Source organism: Vespa mandarinia, chromosome 3 (assembly GCF_050613455.1).
Source record: "Vespa mandarinia isolate Hongniang chromosome 3, ASM5061345v1, whole genome shotgun sequence".
Taxonomy (NCBI): Eukaryota; Metazoa; Arthropoda; class Insecta; order Hymenoptera; family Vespidae; genus Vespa; species Vespa mandarinia.
Genome location: NC_140812.1, coordinates 4,757,501 through 4,772,500, shown reverse-complemented (window position 1 = coordinate 4,772,500; position 15,000 = coordinate 4,757,501). Strand labels below are relative to the sequence as shown.

Here is a 15,000-nt window from a genome sequence, read left to right as displayed (position 1 = left end):
CGTGGCCTATACCTGTAGTCCGGATGCTTTTCCATATGCAACTTCGACAATCGTGATTGTTCCTCGTAATACGGTTGCTTTTCCGAATTCGACATCCCCTTCCATCGGGCACCTAATCGAGAAATATAATATTTTTGTTTTCCTCTTTTCGATCGATAATTACATTTCTTTTTTCTTTTCTTGTTGTTTCTTTTTTTTTTTCATCAAGAAAGAAGAAAAATCGTTTGAAAGATTGTAAATATACTCACCGAGTATCTTTGATATGTTGGAATTGTGCATGTCAGGACAAGCCTTCAGGATTTTCCGTCGCTCGTCCTTGGCCCACACCATGAACGCGTTCATAGGTCGTTTTATGTGCGGCTTGTTCTCACCCTCCCTTTTCTGCTGCCTCACCATTTTAGCTGAGGAAAGAAGAAGCTCTGGATGTCACGTTGCGCGCGATTAACGTCGTGAGAACAGAATCTGATTTCGAGAGCGACACCTGCCCCTCTATCTATTACTCTTTTTCATTCTCATTTTCTTTCTCATTCTCTTTCTTTCTTTCTCGTTCGCTCTCGCGCTTAAAACAAGAACGTAATATCAACCCGATTCGTATCTCAACGATCAGCTTACCTTTTTCCGTTATGTCTTCCGGCACCTTGTATCCGGGGTCTCGCCACACTGCAAATACACGATAAGAGGTATTACTTATAACTCGCTGTCGAGAATTCTATTATACCTATGACCAAGATAATTTTAGGTATATGTTTGTTTCGTAAATATAATTCGAGGGAATTATGAAGAATATTGAAAGAATTTTGAAAGAATTAATCATTCAAAATGATCAATATTATTTGGTATTTTTAAATAAAACAAAAACGCTTTTGAATCGAAGATAAATTATTTTTTTGTCGATCGAAAATTATCAAATATTTTAAAAATGATCGATGCGATAAAATATGAATCATAAATCATAAAGAAAAAAAAAGAAAATGATAACGTTGGATATTCACTTTATAATTTCGATCTATCAAGACGTTTTAATGTGTTCACTCACTGTGGGAAGACGAGAGGAAATCTTGCTCCTCTTGTGGCGTGTCCTCTCGAGAGCCAGAGTGTTTGATCGGTCGTTGCGTTTGAGGCGAGGGTGGCATCGCACCAGCGCTTGGTGGTAGCCCATAAATTCCGTGCATCGCAAAGTGCTTCTCCACGGCGGCAACCGCCGCAGCCGCAACGGAACCTCCAGGTCCACCAGCTTCATCTTTGGCCATTACCTTGCCCACTGTGCAACACAAAACGATATTAAATAGACTCTTCTCTCTCTCCCTCTCTCTCTCTCTTTCTCTCTCTCTCTCTCTCTCTCTCTCTCTTTTATTTTATTAGAATATTATTTATAATAACTTTATTTCAAAGAAAATTATATCTACTGAAAAGTTGTCATTCTTTTTATTAAACGTTGCGAATTTGATAAAACATTGCATATTAGAATAAATTTAATTTAAATTTGAAATAAAATCAATAATATGAAAAGGATATATTAATTATCGATAATTTTCATAAATACTATTCAATCTCAACATATCCCTCAATACATTATATAATTATTATACATTATATATTAATACATTATATTATATTAATTACATGATCAATAAATTGTTGATAAATATAAAAACTCACTAGGCGAAGGTAGGGAGCTAAGATGTGGTGGAAGACCGGCGTAGGGTAACGTCGATAGGTAATTCCTGGGTATTGGAAGTCCAGGAGGAAAAAGTTTAGGTGCTGTCGCAGCCAGAGGTTGTTCCTGTTGACCGCTACTTCCAGCACCGGTCGAATGCGAATCGCTTCCAGGCGACGAGGAAGACGCTGTCGCACCCGACGAGGAGGATTTCGGCTTGGTGAGGTTTAAAGGGGCATCGAGATCCTGTAAAGGTGCCGCCGTTGGTGCCACCGCCGACGATATTGGCGTAGGTGATGACTCTTTCTCCATTTGCGTCGTCATCTGAGCCAAATGTGCCGTCGCCCAGCTCGGACCTTCTCGGTGACTACCGATCATCTACAAAAAATATACAGTTTCTTTTATTTTTTATTTATTTTCGCTAAATATTATTTGATTGTTACTTTAATATTCCCATGTTAATTATTATATTTTTATTGATATAAAAAAAAAAAAATTCAAATTACAAATTAAAAAATTGAGTTATTATATAGAAATACGTTCATCTCATTGATTTCGATGATTTTCGAATATGTCGTCGATAATATTATGTTAAACATCTTTTTTTCTATAAATATAATCGTAGCTCAGCCTTAGTTTTCGAGATATTTATGAAAAATATTTTTGACATTTTTACTATGATGTGACGTTGGATTGGGTTAAGCTTAAGTTCAGGTTAAGCTTATCTACGGACATGATTATATTATATACTCGTGATGTGATGTGTTTATATGTCTAATGTTTCAATTTGTAAACATACGGAGATGAGAAAGAAATGCAACTTAACATATTTATATGGCTTATTTATTTAAGAGCATTCATTAAATAACGCCATTCAAATCTAAAATGAAACAATTCGTAATTAAAACAATGAGCTTTGTTTTAATTACGATTATGTTAAATTTGAGTTTTATTTCTATTGATTCGAGTTGCGTAAGGGTTTCCGTCGGGCTAACATTAACTGCAGCAATAAATCTTAATTAATATCCTGTCTAACCCAAATAAATTTTTTCAATGACGATAACTTTATTTGTTATATTATTTATCAGTTGGTGATAGGTAAATTGCATTCCTTTCTCATATCCCTGTGTTTACAAATTGAAATGTGAGACATATAAATACATCAGAGCATGAGTATATAATATAATCATGTCCGTAGATAAGGCTAATTCAAACTTAAGCGGCATCGGACGCACATCAAAGTAAAAATGTCAAAAATATTTTCACGAATATCTCAGAAAGTAAGACCAAATGGCTATAATATATGTAAATATAGGGGAAAAAAAAATTGTTCAGAATCGTGTCGCCTGGACAACAAATGTAAAAAATCATTGAAATTGATGGAGTTGGATATGTTGTATATATGTTATTACAAAAAATTGTAATGCTTGTTAAAAAAAAAAAAAAAAAAAAAAAAAAAAAAAAAACTATTTATCTTCTATTTTCATAACAACAAAATAAATCAACTATAAAATTTTACATTCTTGAATTCGATGAGAAAGTATCTGTTACATATAAATATAGATAGAAATGATTTAAAATATTGGACTGATGTATTATATAAATTGATTTTCCTCAAATAAATTATTCAAAAGAAATTAATGAGAATCGATCCAAAGAGTATATACGTACATTGGCGATGGAGTTGATATGCTTGTTGCCAGTGGGCGCGGTCGACGTGGCAGGCGGTGGTGGCATCGTCGACTGGACCGGTAGCCTGAGCTGTTCGAGAAACGGTAGGAACATCAACGATTGCGGCCCCGACATGCTCAACTGACTCTTTGTCATTTGTGCCTGCAGCTCCTGAATGTTATGCTGCATGATGTGTTCTTGTTGCCGTTTCAAGTGCTCCGTCTGTAGCCGTTGCATTTCCATTTGCTTTTGCGAGTCTACGCTCATGTGTGGTGGATACGACTGAGGTGGATAAGTAGAAAAGAAACAAAGAAAAAAAAAAAACAAGAAAATTACGATCAATTTTAATGTTACTCTATTTCAATATTTGAAATTTAACAAGAGAATTATCGTAATTTATTTGTCCATATAGATATACGAAAATGGATGTACTTACTTACATAAGGTTAATCATTTTGTAAATTAAAGCATTTTCGCGTTATTTAACATTTGAATAATGAAACCTTATGAACATTTCATATCCGTGGTATTTGACAGGAGTACTTACTTTAGCGAAAGGTAACGATCGAGCGTACGATATGTAGCATAGAAAATGAAATTTTTTTGCTTACGTCGAAATGATCTGATCTTTTCGTTTGTTTATTTATTTATTTTTTTATTATTATTATTATTAATACTCACAAGCGAAACAATGGTGATGTATTTTCTTAGAAGAAAATCCAGAAAGACGAGAAACCGATACGCGACAAACGCGTTTGCTGATTGCACTCGATAAACTGGGATAATCTCAATATCATCTTTATGTTAATACAGAAGCGCACTTTATAACTTGTAAAGCGAGTTTTATAACATTGTTAAGAAGATATATTCATCCGTTTCAACCGAATTATGCGCAATTTATCTAGATTTATTTATTCTGGCATAATACATTAGATCTCTTATATATTTATATGCGTGTAATCTTGTTTTTGTTATTAACTTGTTTCATCAAGATGATGAATAGTTTTTCATTTGATCAGATTTGTTCTATTGATTTGTTGAGGACCATTCATGATATCATTACCGATTACACGGCATAATCGATATTAACAATATGAGAATAATCTAAGGAAAAAAAAGAAAAAAAAAAAAAAGAAAAAAAGAAAAACAAAAGAAATGATGAAATTCGAATTCCGATATAATCTACGATCTTATTCGCGATTTTATAACAACCTTCGCGAGAAATTAATTAAAACGTTAACTATTATTATTCTTTCAAGATATTCTTATGTTTATCCTTCGAGATCTATTAAGTGTATTTAATAGCAAAAACAAAAAGCAAGGATATAGGATAAATAGAAGCAAACAACGGATGATATTTCATTGAGGTAAGAAAAAGGTAAGAGAAATAAATAGAATAAGAAGAGAAGAGGTAGAAGAAGAAGAAGAAGAAGAAGAAGAAGAAAATAATATAGCTAAGTAACTAAGTACCTACTGCACTATATCCGCGAAACCCGATCACAAGCACAAACCGTATCTCTTATGTTAGCAAGTATCGATTAAGTAGGGGCATGGATAACGAACGTGCGACACACCGTTCGAGATAACAGCCATTCGTTTCTCTGAAGATAATTGGTCGATGCATTATCTTAAGATACTATCGTCATCGTAATGAACGAATAGCTTTTAATGTGAACGACGATCTTTGCACTACTCTTTAGTCGAGGGACAATCATTAATCGTGATAATTCATGTTTGAGAACGTTGAAAAAAAGTTTCTATCTCTATCACTCTTTATCTTACAAAATTCTTATAGGGTCGTAGCAACAATTTAACATAGGTAATACCATTGTATTCTCTTACCTACAGTCCGGCTGGCTGTGATCCAGATACGCTTGAAGTTTAAAGTCTATTTTAGACGATAAGGAAGACGTTTATTCATCCAAAGTCCGGGCACCAGCCGGAGGCGTCACATGCAAATATTACTCTAGGTACTCTCTATCTCTCTCTCTCTTTCTCTCTCTCTCTCTTTCTCTCTCTCTCCCTCTCTTTATCTGTCTCTTTTTTTTTCTTTATCCCTTTCTCTCTCATGTGACATCCTTCTCTTTTCTAGCAAGAGAAGGAGAGAAAGAGGAAATTAATCCTCGATTCTCGATGCTTAAGCGGGATCGGTGAAAGTGATTTACGATTTGTACAAGACAAGTGCGTGTCCTTTGTCGTAACGACGGACGTCGTTAAACGAGCATCCGTGTTGAGCTACACAATGCTCGGGAACGGAGAATAAAGTACCTTAATGCGTGTTCCGTTCGCGAGTATACCTCGTATAAACTCGAATCGGTGACAAATTAAATCCTATTTTATACGTCCGTATTCTCCGCTACTCGATTTATTTCCTCTTCATGGAACCGATTTCTACGATTTGCGACGTGTGAAAGGGAAACGATTGCGAACACAAAGTGGTAGGACGTACCGGTAAATTATAGTTCCCGTACTATCCCGACGTCTTTTATCTTTACGAGGCCAAACGACGATCGATAATGATATTCTTTTTCTCTCCTTTCTCTCTTTCTCTATTTCTTTCTTTTATCTTTGATGTATTATCCTTATAATATTTCAGATAAACGATTTTATGTATAGTAAATGCGACAGATTGATTGTCAATTTAAGAAAATATCTTTCTATTTTTAATTCTATTAAAATTCTAATAGAATTCATCGTATGGTACTCTATATCATATACAAACATTCGCAGTAACAATTGGGATTCTCCGATCTGAAGAAGCAGATGAAGAAACGGCAAAGTGGAGAGGCCGAATGGAACTTCATTATTCATTTGTAAAGTTCAGTTATGCCGATGATACGTATCCATGACAGCTATACCGCCCACAGGGGCTAAATATAAACAGGCGGGGTGCCAGCAAGTTCCATTCACATTCACGCACACAGGCTACCGGCCGGTTTAGTAAGTGAGCATAAGAATATGAGGAGCCCCGTTCTGAATATGCATCCGCGCATTGACGCCAACTGCACCGCCTAAACTTAGCCACGCAATTACCGAAACATACCTACTACCCCTTACTATATACTAAACCCCCATAATCGTCCTTCTAATTTGATAAAAAGGATTTCTTATTTTTTTAAACAAACAAAAAATATTGATTGAGTTTGATCATCATTCAGATCGTTCCAAATAATTCTGATCGATAATTTATAAATAATTTCTCTTGTTTTTTCTTCGTGTTAATAACGTTATACAAATATATGCTGATATATATATATATAGCATTATACAAATATATGGTGATATATATATATATATAGCGTTATACAAATATATGGTGATATATATATATATAGCGTTATACAAATATATGGTGATATATATATATATATATATATATATATATATATATATTTATAGTGGTATAAAAAAGATTTTAACATTAGGCATGTGAAATTCGAGATATGCTTCCAAAGAAGCAAAAGAAGAAATGAAAGGAAGATGAAAGTGAAGAAATTTTAAGAAGAAAGAGATTGACTTTTTATGGCATGAGAGAGAAAGAGAGAGAGAGAGAAAGAGAGAGAGAGGGAGGGGGAGAGAGAGAGAGAGAATACACGAGTAAGTTCGAGGATAAAAGCCGCGAAAATTTAGATCTAGATTTAGAATCGGAGGCACTGGAGTGCAAGGGGACATGCAGGATGACGTAGCCCCACCGGAAGTGGTTCATACTTCACGCGCGTTATAAAGACTGTCACTGGTGTACTGTCTAAAATTACGTCGCGGCCCGTCGACGTGGGTAACTTCGATGTGGACCGGGGTGAGGCAAGGATAAGCGAAGCGAAATGAAGAGAAAGAGAAAGAGGTGAACGAAACACGAATGAAAGAGAGAGAGAGAGAGAGAGAGAGAGAGAGAGAGAGAGAGAGAGAGAGAGAGAGAGAGAGAGAGAGAGAATCGCTATCGATTAAAATCGTGATAGCACGGTAATTCGTGGTTTGCACGATTAAAAGGATCGACGTCGACCTGGACGTTGGGTTTGAACAAGGTGAATGTTAATCGAAAGAGGAAAAGAAAAGAAAAAAAGAAAAGAAAGAGAGAGAGAGAGAGAGAGAGAGAAAGTGGAATGAGTGACTTGAATAATCGATCGATGGTGCCTGGAAGCATGGATCCCTCCTGGTGGTTATATGGGATGCAAAGTGAAACAACGGACAGCGGGAACAAACGACAAAAAGCGCTACTGCACTCTTAATGGAATTTTAAAAGAGAGAAGAGCGGAATTCGAGGATGACGGGGACACGCAGCAGGGGTGGCCATAGAATACATAAATTATGGAGCCGCTTTGAACGGGATTCGCTGCTACCACGAGGGCTCTCTCTCTCTTTCTCTTTCTCTCTCTTTTTATCTATCTATCTCTATCTCTTTTTCTCTATCTCTATCTATCTCTTTTTCTCTATCTATCTATCTTTCTCCCTCGTACTTTGCTACCGTTTCCACCGGTACGCTGCAATGAAACTTGTAAATGCGGAATCTAGGCCAACCGGAAGCGGTATTTTCGTGGCGGCGCTTTTCGTGTGGAGGAAGATGAAGGAGAAAAAGAAAAAGAATAAAAAGAAGAAGAAGAAGAAGAAGAAGAAGAAGAAGAAGAAGTAGAGTGGTCTTGTCGTTGTCGTCCCCCACAACGTCGTGGTCACTAACCATTGCCAGGTAGTTATGTCTTTAGAAGAATTATTGGCCATTGCAATGATCTATCTTCATCGTTTCGTAAGCTAAACCAACGTTGAAAAGCAATATCGAACGATTTGTCGAGGCTCCGTCGCGATAAAATGTGTTTATATGACAAACAACAAAACGTTATTTACATATTTCTATATTATAATCTATAGTTGTGTTAATTGTTAGAAAAATCAAATAGAAATGAATATAGACTACGTTTTCAATCTTCGATAAGTTAGATATCGTCATTGCTTCCCCAAGCATTCCAGTTGCCCGAAGGAATCCATAATCGTAGATCAGAGCGTTCGCATACGTGAATATATACCATAAAGTGCGAGCCCTGTTTATATATATGTATATGTACGTAGATACGTATGTGTCCGTTGTGATGGTATTAGCCGAGCTTGCATCGCAAGATATTTTCGGATATCTTTATTGGCCGATGTTTATTATCTATTCGCTGCCTCTAATCCTTTTGATATTCCACGACGGCGGATAAACAAATTGCACGATTACCAGCGTGCGCGAGCGCGCACTCGAGTCCGGAGGTTAGAGGCATCAGACCGGTTTCTCGAAAACGCTAATATTAATAATTCCCTTTGCACGAAACCAATATCGAGTTATAATATCCGAACGAACGTCGCTATTCGCTTCTCCCGTCACGTAATGCGTTGAGAGATAGCAAGGAATTTACGTATGAGTTTCGTTTACGTGGCTTATATGTATATAAATGTATGTACGTATATACATATATAATATGTGTATATATATATATATATATACACATACATATTTATATATGTACTAGACTCGAGTTTCACAAAGGCGACTTTGTTTCACTATTAACGGTGCCTTACTGTTTCCGATCAATTGTGATACTGTTTATGAAACAAATCGTTACTAATCTGTCCACTCGACACAGTGTATCCGGTTTTTGCTCGCAGCGATTATGCTGTGAGAGTACAGTGCCTTGTAGTTATTTCATATTCGATAACTTTTACTATAATCTATGAAAGCACATTTAACTATAAATATAACGAAAATTCTACGAAAATTGTATCGCGAATTACAATTTATATATTCGTAATAAAAATGGGAGTAAAACATCATCGTCATCGTTTTAACGTATAAGTGCGAATTAAATTATTTGAGGAAAAGTATTCGAACGTATGTAGGTAATAGCGACATTAACAATGTTGAGAAATAGTTTAGAAGCAAATTCGTTTCATCATCTGAAATTATCGTCCTTTACAATTCTCTATTGTTTGTTTCGTATTTGATCGTATATGATCATTGCCAAGTGACACAAATACATACAGTTGACAGTAAGAACACGTTCGAGAAAACTCTGCTTTGTGATATATGATGACTTAAAGTTGTGTGTTGCTTTGATTGATTATTACTTTCTTCTCTCAAAGCGGTGAAGATCAAAGGTGAACGATAGTTATTGTTATTATTATCTGTTATCGATCGACGAAAGAAAGCGAGAGAGAGAGAGAGAGAGAGAGAGAGAGAAGCAGAGGAAGATAAAGACAGAGAGTAGGGTATAATTTTCGATGATATCTCTTGGAGAAGTCGATAACGAGTATTCTTCCAGCAGGTTCGCCATTGTCACCTTTGAAATAACACCCACGTAATCCATCCTTTCGTGGATCAAACAGATGGTAATCCGGAGGTGCGAAATCCGTAGTACAAAAGAGAGACTCGAAAGAATGGACCGCTGTTACTACGATGGATTGTTTCCGACGTACATGTATGCGTACGTGTACGTGTATTTGTATTAGGCACACATGCGAGGAATCTCCCTATACAAAAGAAGAAAATAGGAGCGATATCGTTCGACGCGTACATTTTGCAAATGAACGTGAACGAGAACGTATACGAGAATAAAAAGAAAATGGAAGGTGGGCGAATCGAATCGATGAGTTTTCCTTTGAAAAATTGAACGAAATCGTATAATCATTTACGGATTGATATTTAACATAGTAATGTTTATTATTGATTGATGAATAATATTCGAAGAATTATATCGAGTTACTTCTTATTAATCGAGAGATAATATCTATCTTTTATCACTTGTAAAAGGATGTGCATCATAATAAAACAATCCTTCGTTATAGGAAGATTTTTTTTTTTATATATACATAAAACGATGCACATATTAATGACTGAAGAGAGAGACAGAAAGAGACAGAGAGAGAGAGAGAGACAGAGAGAGAGAGAGAGAGAGAGAGAGAGAGAGAGAGAGAGAGAGAAATACACTAATAAAATATAATATACTCCAACGATAAAACATAGTTGATTCCCACGGCTTGGGAATTAGAAAAGAGAATCGCATAAAGAAAAGAACAAGATGAAGAAGAAAGAGGAATCACGAGAGAGAGAGAGAGAGAGAGAGAGAGAGAGAGAGAGAGAGAGAGAGAGAGAGAGAAAGAGAGAAAACGCATTAAGCTGCATTAAGGCGTAATGCAGTGCGTATCCTTATGGAATAAATGTAAGTATATATATATACACATAGGAGAGAGAACTTATATACCATGTAGTCCTCTCGACGGACTCTCAAACCTAGAAGATACTGGCGGATCCGTCGAAATAAGCCACGAGTCGACGAGTCAGCCTGTCAGTAGGATTATTGTCTTCGGCTTCTTATCTTCACCAGGGAGTTTCTTTCTCGGAAGAAGCGCACCGTGCGTGCGGTAGGTAGAGTACGAAGGGAAAAAGAAGAAGGAGGAGGAGAAGTGTAGGAGGGATGAGAGGGGGTGGTATACCCCAGGGACAAGGGGAACGTCGAGACACGTCCTGGGCAACTCTGTCACCTTGAGCCAAGCGACCGAACCACTCCCCCTCCTCTTCCTCCTCCATCTCCTTTCTTTCGCGGTTTTCCCTCTCTCTCTCTCTCTATCTCTTTCTCTCTCTTCTTCTCTCTCTTTCTTTCTCCTCTTCTTCTTCCTCTTCTTTTGCTCTTTCGGTTCCTTCTCTTATTTTTCTCACCGTGACTCCAACCGTCTACCGTCTTCTATCGTCGGCCATTTGCCCTCTTCTTCCATCCTTCATGGAGTTATATCTTCTCTTATGTATCATCTTATCTCCCTCTTTGCCCGCCGGTATCTTCCGTTTCGGTGACCGTCAACGCTTTACCCTTCGAAGAAAACCTTTCTCTCTTTCTCTGTTTTTTCTTTTCTTTTTTTATTTCCCTTTTCTTCTCTTTACTCTCTTTCTCTCTCTCTCTCTCTCTCTCTCTCTCTCTCTCTCTCTCTCTCTCTCTCTATCGTTGACTCAATTCGAGAAATACTCGTCGCCGTCGTCGACGACTGTCAAGATCTTCTACATCGACGCGATTGGTCCGTGTTATGCCGACGAACTCGTCGAAATACGTTCTTTCTCGTCACCAATCGCATTAAATCTCTTTACCCTTCTTTCCCTTCGAAATCAAACATTTTCTGAAGAAAGATAGAGAGAGAGAGAGAGAGAGAAGGTGAAATCAAATACGTTTAAAAAAGGATAACACAACATTGAAATTTAAGTAATGTAATGGGGGTGAGTCGTATTCGGGAATTTATTCACAATTAAAAAATAACGTTAAGAGTATGTGTCCTTGATCATTTTCTATCATCGTCGGAACTTAGTGATTAATTTATAAAAAGGCTCTATCGACACCTAACGATTGATTTATTTATAACAAGACAAAGTCTGGATACTCAATAATAATTAAGTAAATAAGTATTAGTACACATATACACATATTCACAAACATATATTTAAGTACGATGGTAGTAGAATATAAAGAAACGTAAGGAGTTAGGTAGGAAGAGAGAAAGAGAGAGAAAGAGAGAGAGTGAGAGAGAGAGAGAGAGAAAAGTAAGAGAAAAGAAAATGGAAGGAGAATGACGAGAATAGGTGGGAGGAAAAGAGACGATATGAGTGCGAGCGCACTACTTATGGTGTGCTGGAAAACACTAGAAAGCGTTGTCGTTCTTGTCGTTGACGACGATGTACCTACGGCCAACCCTCTATCACTGGCAGGGCAAACCTCTCCTAAGAGAGAAGGAGAGGGGAAAGAGTACAATAAACAGCCCCTTGGGATCCACCGACTTTAATTAATTTTATATGTGTTGCGGGCACGCGGCCGCGAGAACGAAGTCACGGGCCATCGTGCTAAGAGAGAAAGAGACGGAGAGAGAGAGAGAGAGAGAGAAAAAGAGAGAGAGAGAGAAATCCACGACGGGACCCGAGTTCTCTCTCCTTTTCCACTTTTTATCTCGACTCTGTGCGAAACTCACGTTTCGTTTTGCAGAGAGAAAGAGAAAGAAAGAGATAGAAAGGGGGTAAGGGGGAGGGGGTGAGAGAGAGAGAAAGAGGGTTGTAGCCACTTGAAAATGAGAATAATAGCGACGATGCACGTGGCAGACCGAGCCACGGCCACTACAGCGATACTAATTCAACCTTTTGCCCTGAGATAGAAAGAGAAAGAAGGGGGAGTAACGTGCGTACGCCCTGCACTTTTTACCGCAAATTTATCTCGACGAGAAACGCACGTGACCGACGCGACGACCGCCACGAGAGTTATTTCGGAGCACTCTTCTTACTCGCAAGAGGAAATGATTTTTTTTATATCGAACTGAATCCTTTTTATTCTCATTCTAAATATGTGGTCGTTTAGTTATTAGCGTATTAAAATTAAAAATAATTACAGATCCGACGAAAAAATATAAAAATATTTTTTATAATTCCGATGATAAAAAAATAGAAAAAAAAAATTTTTTTTTCGATAAGTTGATACTCGTACAAATATCTAATAATTCGTAGAAAATCTTTAAATTGTTTTAAATACAACATCAGATCAATTATCCAAAAACAAAATAAAATCAATAATAAATTGTAAAACACGTATATACGCATCGACTCAATTCCAATTTATTTTTCATTATAATTATTTTTTGTTAATTTATCGAATAATGATATGAAAAATCAAAATAGGATTTACAAAATGATCTCCCGTTATGGGAAGATCGTGAGAAGAATCGTTGGGAACCTAATACTTAAACGCATAGGCGTATTACAAGCCGATATCCCACTTGGTGTATGCGAGTGTAATATTTATTTAGGGGCGCGTGCCTCCGCTTTTGCGTTTCGCGTTCCTACGCGCGCATCTCGCGCGAAACGTGAGAACCGAAATAAAGATTCTGGCGACACGCGAGGGCCGTGCTATACACCAGAAATAAGTGGCGAATCAAAACTCGCGTACCCGCGAAACGACGTGAAAAGTGGAAGCACTCGATGATCCAAAGTGACTTATTTTTATGGCAATCCATAAAAACAAATGTTTTGTTCCTGAAGAAAAAAAAAATTAATCGAACGTGTTATAACTAAAAAAGATAACAATCAAAAAAAAAAATATATATATATATCAGAAATTTCAAATGATATAAATAATAATGTATAGACATGTGTATTATGATCACTCTTGAATTATTATTTAAAAACTATAAGAATTATAAAGTATCGTCGGATAAATATAATCGGTATTACATTACCACATTATTAGATCAAATATTTATAATCAGCCGTTGTTAGGAATAGCAAATTAAAAAGTATTAGTATTCTGTGAAGTAGACATTTGTTTTTATGTATCAAATTGCTTCAATTGATGGAGAACAAAGTTCATCTCTAAAGCTTGTATATTATTTCACGAAAAACGATTAGGATCATGTAATCGATTTTCTCTTTCTCATTCTCGATGAAATAAAGGATCCTTCCTTTCTCTTTCTCTCTCTCTCTTTCTTTTTCTTTTTTTTTTTCTTTATCTTTCTCTTTTTCTCGTTGGACGAGAATATTCGCGGAGGAGGATAAAGAAAATGGAAGAAAATCGTGGCGATGGCACACAGGAATGTAGCAGCTGCGAGTCTCATTCACATCCGCGCGCTGGAATTCTTACTACCAAGCTCTCTCTCTCTCTCCCTCTTTCTCTCTCTCTTTCTCTTCTCTCTCTCTCTCTCTCTCTCTCTCTCTCTCTCTCTCTCTCTCTCTCTCTCTCTCTCTCTCTCTCTTTCTCTCGCGGTTTCCCTCGGGGTCGCCGCCCAAGTTACAAGTATAACCACACTCAATGTCCGCCCAGTACCTACTTCCATTTCATTCTGGAGCATTCGCTAAGGCTCGTTCTCGCGAATTCGTATCAAGACGACAACGAGAAATTAAATTCGATGAGACAAACAAACAAGTAAACAAACAAAAAAAATCGAATCGAAGTTTGACATAAACCATCTTGAAAAATACATTAAACTTTCACCGCACTTTATCGAATGATTCAGTCTATTACCAACAAAGTTTTAAGTTTGGATAAAGTGAGAGAGAAAGGATTAAGATCCGAGTTAGAAGCGTCTCTCGTTTGTTCGTATGATGATACGAAATACGTTAGTACGCTTACAATGAGCTCGCGAATCGAGCAAGAGACGACAGAAAGAAAGAGAAAGAGAAAAAAAAGAAAGAAAGAAAGAGAGAGAGAGAGAGAGAAAGAGAGAGAAAGAGATATATAGAGAAAAAAGCAACGTCGAGACGAGGAAGAAAGCTGAATGGACGCGTTGGGAATACAATGGAGCACTGTTGGAGCCTCGCTGTACGCTCGATGCTCGAACAATGCCAGCTCCTGGATTCGGTTAACAATCCGTGTCGCGAACAGGGGGAACGCCGTTAGATAAGAGAACGTCGAGACGTTGTTGCTGGATGCGAGAGTTCGTTCCTGAATCTTCTTCTCGTGTCTCGTGTCGTTCGAGAAAAATTTTTCGTTTCTTATTATGGTAAGTTGTGAAAAAAGTATCTCCGGAAAAAGATACATAGTATATAGTGTATATATATATATATATATATATATATATATATATATATATATTTCATTATCATCAAATATTTACTGCAAATTTCGTAACACAATTGAAATGAAAAATATTTTAATAATTTTCGTATTTTTATTATTGTTAAACGTAAC

The 15,000-nt window shown here is 36.8% G+C and overlaps 1 protein-coding gene across 4 annotated transcripts in view; it reads right to left on the bottom strand.

Annotated features, from left to right (window-relative positions):
- Positions 1–15,000, bottom strand: part of Sox102F (transcription factor Sox102F) — a 177,208-nt gene that overhangs the window by 2,819 nt on the left and 159,389 nt on the right. For all 4 annotated transcript variants that reach the window (XM_035877767.2, XM_035877773.2, XM_085655816.1 and 1 more), the window contains 6 exons: positions 3,329–3,610; positions 1,660–2,035; positions 1,037–1,261; positions 613–660; positions 249–401; positions 1–112 (listed from right to left, as the gene is read on the bottom strand). The exon at positions 1–112 is cut by the window's left edge and continues 2,819 nt beyond it. In XM_035877767.2, coding sequence (XP_035733660.1) covers positions 1–112; positions 249–401; positions 613–660; positions 1,037–1,261; positions 1,660–2,035; positions 3,329–3,610 — 1,196 coding nt within the window. The remainder of the gene's footprint in view (positions 113–248; positions 402–612; positions 661–1,036; positions 1,262–1,659; positions 2,036–3,328; positions 3,611–15,000) is intronic.